General features: G+C 43.5%; 1 protein-coding gene across 5 annotated transcripts in view; it reads left to right on the plus strand.

Annotated features, from left to right (window-relative positions):
* Nucleotides 1-650: 650 nt before the first annotated feature.
* The window catches only part of LOC133976109 (calcium-activated potassium channel subunit alpha-1-like), a 66,794-nt gene continuing 47,332 nt past the window's right edge, over nucleotides 651-20,112 (plus strand). For 4 of the 5 annotated variants that reach the window (XM_062414209.1, XM_062414210.1, XM_062414206.1 and 1 more), the window contains exons 1-2: nucleotides 651-1,547; nucleotides 10,763-10,900. In XM_062414209.1, coding sequence (XP_062270193.1) covers nucleotides 1,308-1,547; nucleotides 10,763-10,900 — 378 coding nt within the window. In that variant the 5' untranslated portion in view covers nucleotides 651-1,307. The remainder of the gene's footprint in view (nucleotides 1,548-10,762; nucleotides 10,901-20,112) is intronic. The other variant, XM_062414207.1, reaches the window with a different exon arrangement.

The following is a 20,112-nucleotide window of genomic DNA, read 5'->3' on the forward strand; positions in this document are numbered from 1 at the left end:
GCCACAAGTTGGGCCTCAACGATCAATGTAGTTTTTGCCCACTAGGTGGAGTAAACCCCCCACTATAGGTGAGGGATGGTCTGCCGTCTCATTTCTCCACTTTTCATGGATTCACATTCTCCCAGCTGCTTATATTTATAAGAAATATTAATGGTCATTCATATCAATCCGCATTTAGAGGGTTGGACGAGCAGCTCTGTTCTCTTTAATACATGGAAGGGGTGAAATGTGATGATAGCTCAGTCCATACTTTTGAGGAGCATTTGAATTTGTAAACCCTTCAAACTTGGAGAAATGTCAATGACCAAGTTTAACTCAGTTGCTCATTGAGATAAATCATTTAGAGCAAATGAAACTAACAATTAAGCCTTATCATATCCATAAAATGCACTTATCTTATTAGAAGTACATTTAGAATTTGGTTTCAGATTTTGGAAGTTGTTGGTTTATAAAATCTACTTCAGTTTCAGTGTTAAGCCAGGGCTCGAACCACAAAGTTGCCATCGTCAAGAATTAATGAAGCGGTCACTATAAATAACCAAACATTCAGATAAACATCGACGTATGCCACCGATGGCTCCTCCCCGCCCCCCCACCCGCTACCTGTAAAATCTGCGGGGCCATCTTCCCGACAGATGGATGTGACAGGCGGCTCCAGGAGCGAGGATCCCTCCGAACGAAACCAGGGCTCGCCCCGACACGCCGTCGATTTCCCACCCCGTTTTTAACGCGACGTCTCCCGGGAAGAGAGCGGATCGATATGACGCACGAGCCTCCGAGGCGAGCGGCGCATTCAACAGTGCGCGGAGCAGCCGAGAAGCTGTGGAACAAGGTGGAGGAGTGAAGCATCCATCCGTCCATCCGTGCACCGCCTCCTCTCCTGTCCTTCCACGGCCGCACCTTCCACTCTCTCCTCGGCGGGGATCGTGACTTTATGTGTAAGGGAAAGTTTCGCGATCAATTTGTATTTTTTTGATTTTTACGCACCTAATCAGACAAACGCAGCCATGGCCGCGCATCGCTGAGGCGCACCACTGAGTCTCCATTTTTTTTTTATGACTGTTAGTTCGTGCACCCGCCGTCGACTCAACTTGCTCGTCCCAGTCGCTCCCAGTGAAGCCAGATGCGAGGGGCCGAGGGGCGGGCAGCGCTTTGACTCGACATGGCTGAGCCTCGGGGGCATCAGGGGGCGCTGGCTGGAGCTCCCCAGGGCGCCTGAAGCCCACTTGAGTTGCTGATTTCTTGTTTTCTTGGGGTATAGTGTGTGGGTTGTTGGGTTGGAGCTGGCAGGCGACTACCGGGCGATAATGCCGAAGAACCGGGAGCGATTCACGCCGGACCCGTCCATCCACATGTCCAAGATGAGCGTGATCATCCCCTTCTCTCCAGATGTGCCCTGTGACAGCCACGGGCAGCGGATGTGGTGGGCTTTCCTCGCCTCCTCCATGGTCACCTTCTTCGGGGGTCTCTTCATCATCCTGCTGTGGAGGACCCTCAAGTACCTGTGGACCGTGTGCTGCCACTGTAACGCCAAGAAGAAGAAGAAGGTACGTCAGGTCGTTACGCACAAACCACCGACAGCCCTTGGAGAAAAAATGACTCCTGGGTAATCTCTGGACACCCAGTGCGTGACAGCAGCCCGTCCAGCCTGTTTCATAAAAACAAATTCTTATAAAATATTTGTTCGAGGCTCCATCCTCAAGAGAGCAAGCCAAGAGTAGCATCGTTTGTGTTTCTCTTTCGATAAACTCAATGACATCCATTGTCTTAAAACGATATCACTCACGGACCAAACACAGGTTGAGGTGAAGGTGTGTCAGGTTACTATAACTTCAGATTCTTTTATTCACATAATTAGATTTCTGCCTTCATTATTTCCTGCTGCAAACGATTAAGAAGGTCCCTCCAGAAAAGATGTTCAGCATAATCCACAGAACTCCCTGTGTTCACGTGGAACTACTTTCTGTTGGGGAATAAGTCCGAATGAAAACAGTTCTGTGGAGTAATCAGAGAAACACAGGGAGGTAGTATAAACATTCTTAATCAACGCTAAACAAACTGTGTCATTACCTCCTCCCTGTGCTTGCATAATAATCATGTCAATATATATATATATTGAACCTTTATGTTGCTATAGTGGTATTATTTTAATTCATAGCCCAACAGGTGAGCGTCACTAACACAATTCAATTTGCCACCATTTGATTAGAGAGGAGGAATTCTGTGACACCAAATACAAAAAATGTTAACTCACGGAAAGAAGCAGACATTAACAAAAGCAAAACAAAGGTTTGAAAAAAAAAAATGCTGACCAATCAGATTCTTGATTAAAGCACTTTGTCAAATGTAATTACAGGAAGTGGTTTCCCTGGAGTCGCCTCAAAACGTCCCCCTCAGTGGAGTCTTTCGTAATTTATGTTCCCATCAACGGAGTCTGAGGTCATTATTATTTACTGCTTGAAAGCCACGGCCATTTATTTTGAGTCCAAACGTCAGGAATGGCAGTCACACGCAGACACACACACACACACACACAGCCTCTCAGCTGCTGCTACACAGGGTCAGACATTGTTGGGATATCCACTCCTCTCACTGGTGTATCTGAGCGTCTGTGTGGAGGCTAAATCTGTGTCATCCCCAGAAATGATTTCCCCATCATGTCAGGGAGTTGTCCAGCTCCACAAATTTGTTTTCCGACACCATCTGCACGAGGCCGGCTGCACTCAAACCACAACACTAAAAACATAGCGCAGTTGTTTGTTTGTTTAAAGATTAAGTTTGCATCCTTCCTTATATGATGAAGGACACAGATGGACTACAGGTGATGAAGGTGCCCGGGGTGGAGCGGTTTGTCCCTCCACCTAATGTGTGCATTCATCTCCCAGACCGGCAGTGTGGAAGGGGAGAAATGGCAAAGCCTGCACGCAGGGCGGTGTTGACCTTTCCGAGGGAGACATCTGTAACGTTTCCATGCTTTGGTGGTCGGCGGTTGCAATTAGGGCTGTGGCTAATGAGCACTTTCATCAGCTCTTAATCTGCGGATACCAGTTGGGTTATTTAATTAATCGCATCGCTCCCAGGGCCCAAGGTGATGTCTTCAAATGGTGTGAACCAGCATAAATAGTCACGTTAAATGTAGAAATCTGCACAGTGGGGAAGGGTAAAGGGAATGTTTTCCTCTTAAATGGCTTTAAATAAAAGACACAATTTTTAAAGATATATAGATTTGTAGGAACGGAAAGATAATCTGTTAGAATAAGATCAGTTCACAGTCAAACGCTGCTCCTGTGTGGATACAAGCGAGCAGCCTGTGTGTGTTTTTTTTTGTTGTTCACATTTTGCCAAGTGAAGCTGGTGAGCTCCACCAACCTGTTGTGCTCTGTGGGAGTCAGCCGGGGACGGGTCAGCCTTTCACTTCCAATCTTCGCCTCCCTGCCTTTTCGCTCTCCTCACATCGATTTCATAACTCCTGCCCTCTTTTCTCCTCGCACCTCTCTCCCTCTCCCTCTCTCTCTCTCTCTCTCTCATCCCAGAATCAGGCCTCCTCACAGTATCAGAAATGCAGTGTCAGGCGCTATGTGCCATATGAATCAGTGTTTTTGTCGCTAAGCAACTAGCAGGCAAAGGATTTCATTATGAGGGTACATCTCGGTGTTGTGCAGTTGTCTGGGCTGTGAGATGTGTCAGGTTGTTGGAGGAACACCTCCCCACCCCCTCCCAGTCTGTGCATGTCATTAGCAGCTCAAAATTGAAGTGGAGCTCTCGGAGCATTGTTCACGGAGGGAGATTATAATCCGTTTCCTCCTCCTCCTGGTTTTCAGTTTGTGTTTCCCCCCTCTTAGGGGCGTTCGCTGCCCTGCTTGGTTCTGACAGCTCTGAAACCGAGCCTCTGTCTTCCCAGGCTCATGATCAGTGAACCTCCCTGTGTGTGAGGTCCTGGTGAACGGCAGATATGATCTGTCTGGTAGGAAGAAGCCACACGTCCAACAGTGGACTGACATTCAAAAGGACATGTGTCATTGGGCGGTTCCAGATACTGACAGCAGGCTCTACCCAGTGGCAATGAATGGACATATAATCTAATGAATGGACAATATAAAGTAATGAATGTATAATAAAATGTGGATTGAAATAGACCAAACAACCATTGGCCTTGAACTTTGGTGCAAACGTCCATTATTCCGACAGGATGTTAATGTCACATTCCATTTAAAAGTCAGAGAACAGAATTTCAGATGCTAATGAAAAAGTTGCTAATGGATTCAAGTCGGAATTTCGAGTCAGAAGTTCGGAGGAACCTCCTCAACCCAGACTTCGAAATCCAAGATGGCCCCTGCGTATATCAACAGTAGGGACAGTTGTAGTTGTTGCTGTTTATTAGCACTTCTGTCATTTGATGTGTCATACACAGAGAACAGTTCAATTACTGTCTGTGCACGTTTTACTACGGTGTTAGTGTTCATGAAATGCAGTGAAATGTTTTATGAACTGTTTTAGCATCATCAAAAGGAGTGAGAAGTACAAACTTATTAATCTCCATTTAAGTCATTTATTGATAATTATCTTATACTTAACCAGCTTCCTATATATCTATATATATATATACATTTTGTTTTCCTCTCCTTTGTATTGTTTGTATTGTACAAAATATATGTAATAATACGATATAAATAATAAAAATAAGGACATATATATTTATACATTTATCCTATAAAGACATAATTGATGTTTTAACAACCGTGTTTGACCACTTTGTAGTTTACATATCAGCTGTCACTTACAAGTCGGCAGGAGAAGCTTTAGTTGTTAAAAATACATTAATAAACACTGGTATCTTACATGTTATAGAGCTTTATATTTTTAAAACCATTAAATACATATTAATACAAGTGTGGGTCTTGAGGTAGAGTGTTGGCAGTTTAATAACGTTAAGATGATTTTGATTATTTGAAGCGTGTCTAAAAAAGGCCGGTTCTGCGCAGCCAGGGTGGCGTGTGCATCTTCTGTCCGTGACTCAGAGGCTTCGGATGTGTCAGGTGCTCGGGCGTGGGTGGGGGTTGGTGGAGAGAGAGTGAAGGGGGGGGGGGGGGGATGTAATTTGAGAATTCAGATGGAGAGCTGCTCTTGTGATTTTTTTTAATTGCCTTTTGAAATATTGTAAGAATGAGACAAGGGCTTGCGCTGTGAAAGTCGGAGCACACACACACAGACACACAAACTGTCAACAAGTCAAGCAGAGAGAATGATAACTAAGCATCAATCACATCAGTGTTCATGGAATACTATTGAAAGTTAACAACATTCGCAGATTTTAAAACATCTGCTGCAGAATTATGTGTGTATAACACAAGAACCTGATTTAGTAAGTGTCCATTCGAGTTTTACCCGTAACCTGTAGTGCTCTATTGCATCACACGTTGCAGCATGTGAAGGCAGCGTTGTCTCCTCAGCCTCTCACCCCCGAGGTCCTTTCACTGCTGTGGTCGTCAGTCTTCATCTGAAAGAAAGCGTATATATATATATATATATATATATATATATATATATATATATATATTACTGTTGATATCAGTTTAATTGGCTGCAGGATTAGTCAGGCAAGTGTTGGCTGCTCACGTTGCACAATGTAAACAGCCTGTTGGTGGTTGGCTGTCGTTGAACCATCTGAGATCCAACAGGTCTCTGATTAACACAAATGTTAAACATGTCTGTCGTGCCAGAGCCTGTTGGTTAGGAAGACAAAAGATTCAATTAAATTATGAAGCTAAACAATCTCCTGATTTGTGTAAATAGTCTTTAATATGTTTTTTTCACTCAGTTTTTACCCATACATAAACTTTTCAGCTAGTTTAAGTAGTTTTGGATATTGAACATTAGTAACTCATGCTACTAGTTTCAAATAGTTTCTTCTGATCCCACATAATATTCATGTCTGATTCATGACCTCCCACTGAAATGCATTTAACCTCTTTACAACATTAGTTTTCTATACATTAATGCAGACAGGGTTAGGGTTAAATAATGTGTCCCTTTTATTCAGGGATCCATTAATTGGGAGAACATGAGGACAATTGCCGTATGTGAAAGTGTCTCTTCACACAGCTCAGGGGCAATAGATCAGTTATGTGACTCGGATATTTCAGGAAGTTTCTCTCCTCCTCCTCGGAGAATGTCTTGATTCATTATTAACGTGATTTATATTAATGTATTTTTCAATTATTTATTCGCTTTTGAAGATATTGTGTCACGGGCCACATATTCTATTCTGGTTTAATGTACTCAGCCTATGACAAATGGTCGTCGGGGATCATGAGAATGGGCTTAGAGTGTTTATCAATGACCCGCACTGCCAGAGGAACTAGACTCCGGAGAGAGAGAGAGAGAGTGAAACCTAAATTTGGAGGCAATCGATCAAAGTGACAGAGAGGAGATGAGCTGCCTTAGTGGCTTTAATGACCACATGTACGGATATCTGGTGTCTGCTGCCATTAAACATGTATCTCATCTTTTTTCATTTCGTTTAAGCTGCTATATGTATTTTTTCCTTTTGCTACACAGCTGATTACTTATCAGTCTCTCAAATCCATTGTTTTGCTTGTATTTCTACCACTTCTTTCCTTCCAGTGAAGTCAGCACTGCTAACCAATGAAGTTCACAGGAACATTATGACATCTTGAGAAATGGTGCAGGCGGAAGGAGTTTTTTCTTCGTTGGATGAAAGATATTGAAAATTGATCCTGTACAGTATTCTCAATAATTATTTAGGCTCCTAATCGAGGACAATACCCTTAATATTAGCGTCCACGTTGCCGCGGCCTAGCAGTCTTGTTCTCAGGACTTAACCACTGGAACACCAGGCAAACCACGAACACAGCTTCTCACATCGTAACCACAAGCTCACGTTCTTTTTGAAGGTAGCTGCAGCATCCTCTCAGTCGACATTAGAAAATGAAAAGTGGTGCCATCAAGAGGGTGTATGGACATTAGAACTTCGTGATGAGGCTACAAAGGACTCTATCTTTTTCATGTGGGAAGATATTAGAGATTTAAATGTCGAAAAAGCAGCTTTCCCCTTTTGGGGTTTTTTCAATTGAAGGTGTCTTCCCGCATGTGACCTTAAGATGAAATAAAAGGTCTGACCCTTTCCGGAAATAATTGGACAGAGGCATGTCATGAGTCACAAATGATTAATCTTTAAACTCTGCCATTACGGGCGTTAAAAATATCATCATTTTAGATTTGATCATTGATGTGCTGAGGGATGCCAGCGTGACGCCAATTAAGTCTGCTTAATGGCCGTCGCTTGACTCGATACAGCCCGTGTCCCCCCCCCCAGTCGCACAGAGATATATTAGGCCAAGTGTTTCATTGAGATGGTTTTTAGAGGGGTTTTTACACCGTATAGGGATAGTGATTTCATCTGAAGTCCCGACGACACACGTGTGAAAGTAACAGCTTTGTCGTCTCTTGCACCACGTTGATCCCCATGAAACCTGAAGCCTTTAGCTTCATGTTCCTTCACAGATTAACACTTTATTCAACAAGCTGTTGACTGACGAGGCACACGGCACCTTCTTTTCAGTTTCACTCTCCAACCCACAGTCTGATCCCCTCACCCTGATCCCAATAAAGGGAATCAGATGTGAGGTTGGCCTTCAGGCTCAGTTTCAGCGCCAGCCTGAGAAGATCTTTTCCGAAAGAAAGAAAAGAAATGATGATGTAACCTTGGAGAGCCCTAGTGGATTGGTTCACGATGTACGATAAATGCTGTAAAGGAGACATCACCTATTTAATCGCGACGCACTTCATGAATTAGAACTACACTGAGGCCAGTTCACAGCTTAATAATGGAAAGCCCCGCCGCCTGAAAACACTTAATCTTATATTTGTACATCGCTGTTTCAAAGAACTGTCCCCTACTGTATGTCCTTGGCTGCGTTCGCTCCAAAGTGAACTAGACACGTTATTATATTGTTATCAGATTAGTGCTGCGGGGCTCTGGAGATGCTAGTGGAAGTGTAACATGGTCTGCTTGTGTCTGACTAATGGACCTGAACGTGATTGAATTTCTTTGTGCAGACAGCTATTTATTAATAATAATAACAATAAAAAATAATAATAATGATGATGATGGTTGAAATCCAGGGCGAATGGGTTGGCAAGAGCCATTTTCGTTAAATAACTAGGTGATAAAATAAGTGATTGTACCAATTCCTTAGAAACTGTAGAACCTTAAATATCACCATATTTAACTGATAGTTGTTAAATACAAAAATGGTTTATTTTAATTGAAAAACATGTCTAGAGCTCAACAAATTCCTCAGAGATGTTAATGAATATATTGCTGTATAGTCCACAGACAATGTCGGTGTTATCTTCAACACTTCAGCGGATATAGACATTAATTGAAGCTTGTCAGTTAATTAAAAGTTCTCCGCTTGCCAGGTTTCCTCTTTGAAACGCGGCCTTGCATTCCAGTACGGTTCTGTTTGAATTTCACCCGATTCTTGATACTTAAAAGAATAAATCTGGAAACTAATTACTTCTCATAAGTTCTAAAATAATTTCCTGGAACATCAAAGCCTGATTTACAGTAACTTCTCTCGGTCATATGCATCAGCTGCTGTCAAAAAGTTATTTAAGTTATCAGGTTTAGCCTCCACACACATGCGAGGCCTCTGCACTGTCCTGCATGTTCACCTCCACTGAACATGGACACTGTTTATTTAGAGTCAATCCCATATTAACTGGCTTGATGCCTTAAATACCGACTTGTACACCGAATCTGAAAATAGTCAATAGCAAGTAGACTTTTGAGTAACACGTGCAACTGAAAAGATGCTGGTTAAGACTTAGTTTTACACAATGAAGCGATACTGTATTTATGGATTGTTTTCATAGTAGTAGGTCCTGAGAGGCGGGGAAGGTGTTCAGTGTCGAAACAGACCAATGCATTATTTTTTTAATATATTACCAGGCTTCTCCTTTAAATTTCACTCATTCATTCAGTATTTCAGAAGTGCTGCTCCCTTCTCCAGCTCTGCAAAGATTTATGGTGGAGTGGAAGCACAGCACATGTTGCATAGTTGCATACCAGGAGTTCTTTGAAGCTGGCATTGCGATCACATGGACACACCACACAGTCCATCCTGCATCTGGAGAATGTGGCATGTGTCGCATCCATGGGCATAAGTACCAGAACAAAAGGCACCAGTGTAAACAGCGATGAGTTATCCCCCCCCCACCCCGGAACTATTCACACACAATGCATCAACTAATTCTGCAAGAGGAGTAGAGCGGAGGGCGAGATGCTTCAGATAGAGTGATGCTTGACACCATTAAGGTGGAGGGGGAGAAGGATGTCACAGGGTAAAGAGTCCTGGTCGTGTTAGCCTGGAGGGGAACTTGGCTAACCTGCCGCCTGTCATGATTTCAGACAGACAGGCAGATAGACAGGCAGATAGACAGGCAGATAGACAGACAGATAGACAGTCAGATAGACAGACAGGCAGGCAGACAGACAGGTAGGCAGGCAGATAGACAGACAAGCAGGCAGATAGACAGACAGGCAGACAGACAGGCAGATAGACAGACAGGCAGATAGACAGGCAGATAGACAGACAGGCAGATAGACAGACAGGCAGATAGACAGGCAGATAGACAGACAGGCAGATAGACAGACAGGCAGATAGACAGACAGGCAGATAGACAGGCAGATAGACAGGCAGATAGACAGGCAGATAGACAGACAGGCAGATAGACAGGCAGATAGACAGACAGACAGATAGACAGGCAGATAGACAGGCAGATAGACAGGCAGATAGACAGGCAGATAGACAGGCAGCCCACTCACTCAGTGGAGCAGAAACACCAGGAGCTCAGCGGCTGCCATGGATACAGTCCTGGAGTCTGTGCCTCTCTCACTCTGTATGTTTACTGTATGCATGTGCGTGGGTTTGTTTTGAAAGCCTTGAGCCTGGTCACTATATTAAGAAGGAAGCTTTTGAGCTCTTGCAGGGGAGGATGTTTTTTTGTGTGTTTTTGCACAGCCGTCAATCCCAGAACCAAAGTGACACCTGTATATAACAACTTCAGCTTTCTGCAGGTGGTGCTCGCTCATGTTAACCAATCAATACTTTTTCTCTTATTAAGGACAAGTGAGAAGAGACAAACCCAGTATCACTGGACAGTTCCCCTCAGTGTTTCAATATCTTTCAAAAGCTCAGAAAAATCCTTTCCCAGAACCAAAGAACAAACCGATCAGGCCAGCCACTATAGCTGAGAAACATGTTGATCATTTAGCAGCAACACATTGTTCTCACGATGCTCCGTGACCACTTTGCCTATGAGTTTATTCTTAGCGTGTGTTGGCAGCAAGCAGATACATATTAGAGTTATTTACAAATTTACAAATTTTATGTAAAATGTAAATTATGAATTTACACATGGGCTACAACACAAGATTAGACTTTCAACACAATACCGTCACAGTCAAATGTCCTGTTGCTGTAAACAAAACATAACATTGTCACTAACACTACTGTGTAGCTCTCTTTGTTGGCTCCCTCGTGTCGTGACAAAATTATGATTGTTGATAATGCAACCGCAAAATATGTCTCTCCCAGTGCTAACTTTACTGAAAACTTTATTTTATTTATTTGTTATTGTTTGTGGCACTTGAATGTGGATGTGAATCCTGAACGTATCGATTACTGTTCACAGGTCGAGCGTTTGTTCACCATTTCTTTCTGCAATCTTTCAGGAGGTCCATCGGATCATCACGGTCGATGGCGTCAAACTCAAGGACGACGTGGCTGCCAGCGAGGTGGGCTGGATGACCTCCGTCAAAGACTGGGCCGGAGTCATGATATCCGCTCAGACACTGACGGGAAGAGTCCTGGTGAGTTCACACACATTCATCCTCCCCTGGTTTCATCTTTGATTGACATCCGGAGCTACTTTAGCCTACGTGGAGCAGGCTGCTGGTGGAGACATCAGGGAGATGAAGCGTGACAGCTGATCATGATCATCCCTGATGATCTTCGTGACAGCTCGGGCATTCGGCTTGAGCTCCCTCACCGGGGCGCCGTCATGAAAAACATCTACTATTATAGAACAAGCCAGAAACCGTGTTCAGGAGGGGGATGCATCTGAAAACACACGAATGGGGAACGCTTGAATGCTCCTTGGATTTATTTCTGTACGTCTGAAACATTAATACACAGTTTTAAAGGGGGGGGGGGGGGGGCAGATGCATCAAAACAAAGTCGATCAGTGCAACGAAATGAAGAGATTTAAATAGTGTATTAAGGTCAGACATCCCATAATGGCCTAGCAGAGAGACACGGATCCAGAAGGGAGGGAGGGACCTACACAATTTACCGATCACACCTGAACTGGTTGCCATGGCGCTTTGTGTATCTGTTGACATTGTCACGTGGAGATCACATGACCACTCTGATCACATGTGACCATCTCTGTATCGTACGTCGGGATCAGAAGAGGGCTTGAGAGATTGCTGTGAGAGGTCGTCGAGTCAAAGACGATTTATGTACGGTGAAGATTTTTATTTTACGAGATCTTTTGACGGGACCGCGGAAGGGTGGAATGAAATGGCATGAGTGCGGGGGGCATGCCAAGGCTTGCCGCAGTGCTCGGAGCTTGATCCCACTTTCACTCAGCCCCCTAAATGTGGTGCAGCCTTTCCAGCTGGCTCAGCGTACAGTGGAGGTTGTTAATCAAGAATACTGGGTTGGGCGGCCACACTCGAGCATTATGGTTTGACGTGGGATATTAGCTACATCATGTTTGCGGAGGAAAATAACTCCCGACCATTGTGAGCGCTTCTTTCATAAATCTGTAAGAGTAATGATTTATTTATAAGGAATTTTGACAACCGCCTCGTGTCAGGGTGTGTTGGTCGGAACATGTGTATCGTTCCTATGTTGAATCCCGTCATTTAAAACCTGGTGAAGTGAGGCATTTGTTGTTGTTTTGAGAGGATGTGCGGAGCTGTGAGCTGCTGCAAGCCGGTGATTAATACCAGGAGAAAAACACTTTTCCTTTTTTTCTTCAACTCTCAGTTTGGGCTAAAAACAGTTCATGTTCTCCCTCTTCCTCCAAATGTCAAATGAACCCCTGATGACTCAGGCCGAGCTGAATTTGTCCCCAAGGGTCAGTCTATCAAATCATCCTGAGTGCAGAGGCTGAAGTGACGGCGAGCGGTGGCAGCAGCATATCTCTAAACGGAGCGTGACATCGGCTCCACTGCCATTCTGTGTTTCCCTTTTTTTCACTCTGAACTCATTTGTGTGTGTTTGTGTGTGTGTGTGTGTGCGCACGCAGCTCAAGCGCGCCGTCTCAATGATGGCTTGACACACACAACTGTTGAGCGAGCGCTCGTCTGTAACCCTGGCAACTGCAGCTTACCTAGACACAGCAGATGTGTGCGTTTTTCTGCGTCGGCCTGTTCGGGGGGGCACATTAAAGCCTGTTTCCAGGCCAGCTGAGAGGCTTGTGATGGCTTAAATGAGAGGGGGGGCGGGGCGTGTTTGTTTTATTCATCAATCTGTCTTTGCTGAAGTGAGGAGTGAGCTCTTATTGCCACATCTTCACCCATGTCATTTTTTTTATTTTATTTAAAAAAAACAGATTTTGCAAGCAACACATTTTCTCCTGCAGGGCTGCTGACTGATGGGGGCTAAACATGATATAGAGATATAACAATATTCATATCAGTCTTATCACAATAAATGTCACATTATCGTTTATTTTATTTAGTTTGTGGTTTGAAACTCTTCTTTATGATCCAATATGTGCTTAACCTTCATTATCACTATACATTGGACCTTTGTAACGTTGCTATAGATTAGAATTATATTGTGACAACTATTGATATTTTTTGTATCGCCCAGTTCTCTTAAAATATCCTGAAGCAGATTCTTACTCTGGATGTTCTTCCTCATATTTGCAACATTCTTTAATGAAAGCCACTGGGGGTGAATCGTCTGTCTTCGACTGTTCTTTACCAAGTGGTAGAGATTACAGCTCTGCTCCCTGATACACTTACTGGTGCATGCAAATCTAGTAGTACTTGTCCTGTAATTGATTTAACCAAATATTTTCCGCTTTAATAATTAAGTAGAGATCTGGATGCAGTCGAGGAAAGAAGAAATCTTAAAACCTAAACACAACGGAGACAGAGGCTCGGCTGCAGGATGCCTGAAGAAGTTTGCAATTTTGATGGAGGTTTATGGATCTTGGTCCAAAGAACATTTGTTGATCTCTCCACGGAGTCAATTACTTGTATAGTTTGTCTTCTGTTCAAAACATTGCTTTACAGAGGGGAGCAAAAGGGAAAGAGAGAATAAATAAGAAAACTAGTTACCGGAAAGAAAAGATACAAAACTTTGAAATTGTGAGATCAAGAAATCAAATGTTGAGAACATAGATCTGAGTTTAACAAGTGTTAATATTTCCTTGTTATTGCCTCCTGTGATGGTTGTTAAACACACATTCGATTCTGCGTGACACATTTTGACCCCAGTGCGACAAGCTGCACGCTGATCCTGTCTGCGGTCTGCAGCCCAGTGTTTGCTTCTCATGGTGGATGTTGAGTGATAAACAGGTGCATGCTGCCATGTGGAAGCCCCGGAGGCCGGATCTCCCTCTGCCCGACTGGCCTCACCTCTCGGCAGATTGTAGAAAGATCAAACCGCGCCTTCGGGGCTATTTGATTAGCGGGGAGGACACTTCCTGATGACCTTTCAGTCGTCTGTAAAGGTTTATCTGCTCCAGATCAAGCACTCAACTCTTCATGCACTCAAAAAACAACAACAGGAGTGGCGATGCTTGGTGTTTAGTCGTCCACGTACAGGTCAGCAGTTATCCCTCAGATTGGGGGGGGATTAGTGAATTGTTGTATTTCCCCTCCAGTCGATTTTTGCCTCATAAGAGACCACCAATGATCACAAATGTCATCACGTGTTTGTGTGCGTCGCTCCAAACAAACACAACTCCACACAGGTGGCGGCAGCTCGTACCTTTGCCAACACCCCCCCCAGCGGGTCTCCTGTAATGTCATGCATCTATTTCCACTTTCCCCTGAGAATCTCATCCAGTACGATATGGAAACACGTGACAGAGTGAGCATCCGAGGTTGGTGTATTCGGGGGGTGGGGGGCGATGATGCCTCCTAAATGATGGGACCCTGCTGAGTGACATTTAGCCAGTTTCTAGAAGTCTGTCTTTGTGTGTGTGTGTGTGTGTGTGTGTGTGTGTGTGTGTGTGTCTGGAGGTGAGTGGGTGCTGGTGGGGAGAGCTTTTATTCTGGCCACAGAAAGGTTTTCTATTATTGGAAGCACAGAGCTGCCCTCTGGCACGAATCGGTTTGAATTGCTAACTCCAGTTGCAGTCTCAGGTGGACCACACTCAGTGGAATTACAATCAGACTGGGATGAATTGGCTCCTGTTGTTTAACATTGCTGGTGAACAGGCTGTGTTAGCTGGTAATTGCCCCTATAAATAGGATTAATAGTAATTGCGTGTGTTGCGGAGCATGTACTGATACTGTTCTAGGAAAAGTTAGGCTACTTAGAAATACTAACGGTTGCAAGTGGATGGTGTTATACATGTTTGTGTATTTTTTTTTCGGGTGAAGGAGTTGTCTTCTCTCTTTACTGCTGTCGTCTGGATTTGATGTCACCTGGGAGCAGCTGCAGGGGGGGAACAGAGCTCAGGACAAAATTATAGCTGGGCCAGAAAGGGCAATTTCATCAGGCAGACTAACTCATCATCTCCTCCTCCTCCTCTTCCTCCCCCTCCTCCAATGAGAGAGGCTGGGTGAGCAGCGGCAATTGTACCACTACATGGAAAAGCTTTTTGTCTGATGAGAGTGAGAAAAGCAGAGGAGAGGAGAGAGGGAGAGAGCAAACACCTTTGTGGGGACTGGCTCTCTCAATTCTTTACATGACTGGGAATTCAGCTCAGTGCTTAATGGTCACATTTTCCACAGTATTCAACTCGGCCTGAAAGGATTCAAAAGGCCTTTACTGCATGCGCCCTTTTCCTGACATTTCCAGTTGACTTTTGACTTCAGATCAGGACGTCAGCATCTTTAAATGTTACCGATATTCTTCGGATATGCCCCGAGGCCTTTTGGCAACGCCGGGCAGGGTGTTTGCCACCTGTGGCTTCTGGTGCCAGCACAATTGTGTGTGACTTTCACCGCACCCAGTGCAGGACAGGGAACAATGTGGCCGTGTCACTCGGCTCTCTGGCCACCTAAGTCTGTCGCTATTTTCGGGCGACGGCAGCTGCCAGGCCTGTTTTGTCAGGGCCCTCCAGAAGAAAACAATGTGAGACTAAAGTTAACCTAACTGTAAGTTCTCATAGTACGACTAATAACAAGGTGACTTACACTCAAGGGAAATAATCTTACTGCACTGGACGTGAAACGGACTGATAGAGAGAACAAAGAAAAGACACTGGATTTGACAGAGATTTCACTTTTTCTAGAATTCATGGATCTTGATTGGAAAAACACAAATACATGATATTTATTTGTGTGTGAAATGTGGTGAAGATCCAACTTAATATCTGAAACTAGTGAATTCAGATGTCGTTTCATAAGGAGACTGTTTGGCCTTGGTGGATGTATGTGCTCGACTGAGTGCCCTTCGAGTTTCTTTCAGTTTGGCTCTTGAATATTAATGAAAAGAATAATTTTAAGAGCTGGAAATGTCACAAGATCACCTGTGACATGGCAGTAACCTATTCAAGAAATGTGACATTAAATTCAACATCGTTTTTTTTCATTTACTTTTTGGCCTTCCATGTCGCGTTCAGAAAATCCTTTCAATTCCTCAAGATTCGCATTATTGGATATTCATACATTTTTGTCTTTTCTTCTTCTATGCGGATCATAGATTACATATAAACATGGACAACACATCCCCACCTCCTCCCATTATCCAGAAATGAAGCCAAAGTATCCCGGACATGAACGCTGCCGTCTTTTTTTAGCATCAAATATTTAAATCCAAACATAAACTGGAAAATGAGCGCAAACAATAGCACCTGAAATGACAGAAACCATATCTGAGAGAAATGAATTTGACGTGGACTTGGATTTAGTTTAGTTTCCCATCAACTAACTTGGAGGAGGTGTGATTTATGACCTATACTACAGCCAGCATCTAGGTGGCGATCTAGGGACTTTGGCTTCACTTTCCTCCATTTTGATATCCACACTCTTCCCCTTATGTTTGTTTTTTTTTACGTTGTTCATAGTTAAAATCAAGGTTCACCAATCTACTTGTTATCTAATGACTTTTCAATAACTCAAAGTTGTGACAAAGTCTTTAAATAATTAACCTTATATATAGAGTATATTTATAAACTTGCTGTGTCTTGCAGCAGGATTCATACCAAGTCTTAATTGTAATGCTAAGGATGAAGCTGTCTGGTTCACTGGTTTGCTTTGCATGATGTCTGGGGTCTTATGGACACATACTGTTTGCCCCTCAGTGCAGCACACAGACACATCCGCTCGCCGCCTCGACACGTTTAATTGAGGTTGTCCTGACCTGCGGCCGTCTGTGTCTGCAGAGTCCACAGACTGAGAGCTGCTTGATCCTCGTCACTCTCTGCTACTGGGGCCAAACTCTTGCAGTGGTCCTACTGTTAGTTTCGGGAGACCAGCGAGTATTAGGTTAGATAATTACTGTGTCCCCAGGGGGCGGGGGGCAGGAGGCGTTTCTAATTCAGAGCTTCCTTGGCACAAGCGCCCAGTGTTTTATAATTAGTTTGGTGGAGTAGCAACGTAGTGAGAGAGCAGGGGAAAGAGGAGGGCTGCACATTCTGCCCAATCCTCAAAGACTCATACACGGGCCACTTTGTGATAAGAAACTCCCAACCACCAGTTTGACTCTGCAGATTTCAACAAACCTGCCCTCTCACAGGAAAAAGCAGATATGACAGAGGCAACTCCTCCATTTCTGCAGCCGGCACTTTTGCACCAAACAGGCGTTTCCTTGGCAAGTTCAGTTTCTTAATAATTTCCCACGGCCACTTAGAGAAAATTAATGTTTGGAGGTTAATGGACAATGCTGCATAATGATCACAGGGACTATAACTTTGAAAGCTGGTGGGAAGTTCATCCCTCGCTCTGTGCGCTGAATCGCAATCAGACTGTCCCCACCTGCAGAACATGAATCCAGTCATTTGCATTAATGTCTCGGAGCCACCCCGGTTCTCACACCTCATGCATCCTGCGTCCCCTCGGACTTTAAAAATACATGCGGCTGGCACAGTTGCAGTGTGTCCAACTTCCATGATCGAAAGCGTGATTTGCATTTTAACACACGCCATGAATTTCCATCTCCATTGTTAGCGCAGGGCAGAGATGGCTGCAGCTCCTCTGTGAAGCGCTGCCAGCGGGGTGACTCACCGCTTTTAACTCCGATCGAACTCTTTCAATGAGATTTCTTCTCACACATCATTAGACATCAGAGGTTTTGTTCGTTTGACCAAGATATATATCTGTTGCCGCTTTCCATTCATTAGCTGCTTTCTCTTATTTCCAACACTGGCACAGAGGCAAGTGAATTACAAACTCATATTTCAGCTGAGGACCCGGGGACAGGCCTGGGGTGGACACTTCCATCCCCTCCCAACCTAAGCTCTTTACGCCTCACTGTGAGAGTGGTTGGGCTGCTTCCAGGAAGGCTTAAATCATGGCTAAGCCACTGTGGGATTTGGGGTTGGACGCTGCCTGTTTTGATTATGGGTATTTTAATGTCTGAATAATGGCTCAAGCTGTGGTAGAATAAGTTTAAGTCTTTTATTCATAACGCAGCAGAACATGCTGTTTTGGGCTCAATCTTGAAAGAGTTTATAAAAAGCAAAGTCGATCCCACTGGAGCTTCTAGCTGTTTAAGCAGCATGACAAAGAGAGAGACGATCCACAGAGCTGGACCCATAACATTCAGCGGGGGCAGCGTTGTTTTCACAACTCAGAGTCAAAGTCATCAGATCAGGTCACTCACTATATACAGGGACCAGTGTCAGTTTCCAGGCTCTGGGTAGTTACAGTGCAACCTATACAACGTGAAACACAAACTGAGCACTGAGCCAAGTGGTTTAAAGCAGGATCCAGTTTCTAAGTGCTTTAATTTCCATTATTCTTTTAATTTCGCTCTGCAATATGGGTAATGGACTGAAGCCAAGCCACTTACTTACTGCTTTAAAGCACGCGACCACTGTTTGGATCTTTAGTTATAAAACACATAAACTACTACCACTACTAATACGGTAGTTATATAACTCTGATTATACCACAGATGTACTTCAAATAATTAAAATTACATAAGAAAGGATGGGGAATGAGGAAAAACTAAATAATAATGATAAATGAATTGTTGGTAGAGATAAAATTAAACCTTATGAATACAGGAGGATTAAAATTGGTGGATAACATTAAAGCCCAGATTAAAACACATGTTTTTTAATTTTTAAATATATATAAAATACTGGAAAGCCACTCAGAGAGCAGATACCTACACCAAATTGCAATCATTCATAAATATCAGTCCCTTAAATGTGCCTAATTTAATTTAAAAGATCAACGCTTTCAATGTTTATTTTTATTCCGCACTCTTCCACCAAGTTCCATGGTAATCTGTTTAATAGTTTCTGTGTAATCCAGCTAAATAAAAGTGAAACAAACTAATGCAGGGTGGTTTTAGTCGTTTTGAAGTAAAAGTGTAGAAAACCGAACAACTGACCAGTTTTTACATATAATTTTGGATATAAAGTAAGGATTTGGTGCCTCATAATTTGGTGATTAGTTGTCAAATCATTTTGCACCACTACAAACCCTGAAAACAAGGTACCATAAATATCTGGTGGAGTTTTTTTACAACAAAAGTATCGTCAGAGGGAAGTTTTGTAAAAAAACCCATTGTCAATCAAATTTAATTGCTACAGCCCATATTGACAAATCACACTTTGTCCCACTGGGCTGAACCTGAACAAAAAGCACGCTCCTCCTCGACTAACATGAGAAAAGATGCAGACACCTCCGGTAGAGTCACGTTACTTTTCATCCCTTTTGTTAATGACTGATTTTCTGAGCTGATAACATCCAAGCAGTTACAGTATTTCCTCATAGATAAACATCCTCTGTGGGAACTCATACACAAAGTCTTTATTCAACAAGTATTTCAAGTTGAGCAGGAGCAAACACCTTTTTTTCTTATAGAAAGTAAAGGATCACGAGCTGCTTGAAGTAATTGGCTTGAGTTCCTTATAGTTTGTGGTCGTATTCGTAAAAGCCAAATATTCCTATGAGTCTCCTTTTATGCTTTTTGCATTTTGATATTGACCGAACAAGTCTTTATTTATACAGCGACTGACTCAGGAAATTCTTCATCCTTACAGAAACTGTTGCTCACCACAGATTTCAGTTTGTATAAACTGTTTAAGGTTTGATCTGACTCTGGTGCTGAATTGCTCCATTTCCTCTCCACTGATACTTTGACCATAGATTGTAGCACAATCTATGACTCACTCCTTTCTGCTTTATTGCTTTCCTTTCCCTTCATGCTCCATCGGTGCAGCAGCTGTGTTCTTTACTCATCACCTGCCTGATGAGCATCGCTGTCTAAACGATACAAATCTATTTTATGACTCAAACAGCTCTGAGCCCACTCCTCTTCTTCTTCCTGCTCAAACTGGATTTTCTTTACCTGCAGTCATCTCCACGCTGTGTTTCTACTGGGGTTCACGGAGCGGCCCAGATCAGAGCTCAGTGATTTGATGTCGGGTTATGGAGTGAATCAGGAAGTGTGAGTTGCCGTGGACGCCCCCCAGGCTGTAACCCCGGGCAAACCCCAATTCTCTGGAGTCATACTTCATCACTCTGACATCAACAGCCACTCGGTTCCCTTCACTGCACCGGCAGGGAATGGAACACGGTTATATTCTTATGTTGTTGTTTTTACATTTACAAAAGATGTACGATAGTTACTTTGCAGATTTCCATAAAATTGCACGACAGATTCAGAGAAGCTGAATCATAAATCCATCATCAGGCCATCTCTTTTTTTTTTA

This window comes from Platichthys flesus, chromosome 20 (genome assembly GCF_949316205.1).
Source record: "Platichthys flesus chromosome 20, fPlaFle2.1, whole genome shotgun sequence".
Lineage (NCBI taxonomy): Eukaryota > Metazoa > Chordata > Actinopteri > Pleuronectiformes > Pleuronectidae > Platichthys > Platichthys flesus.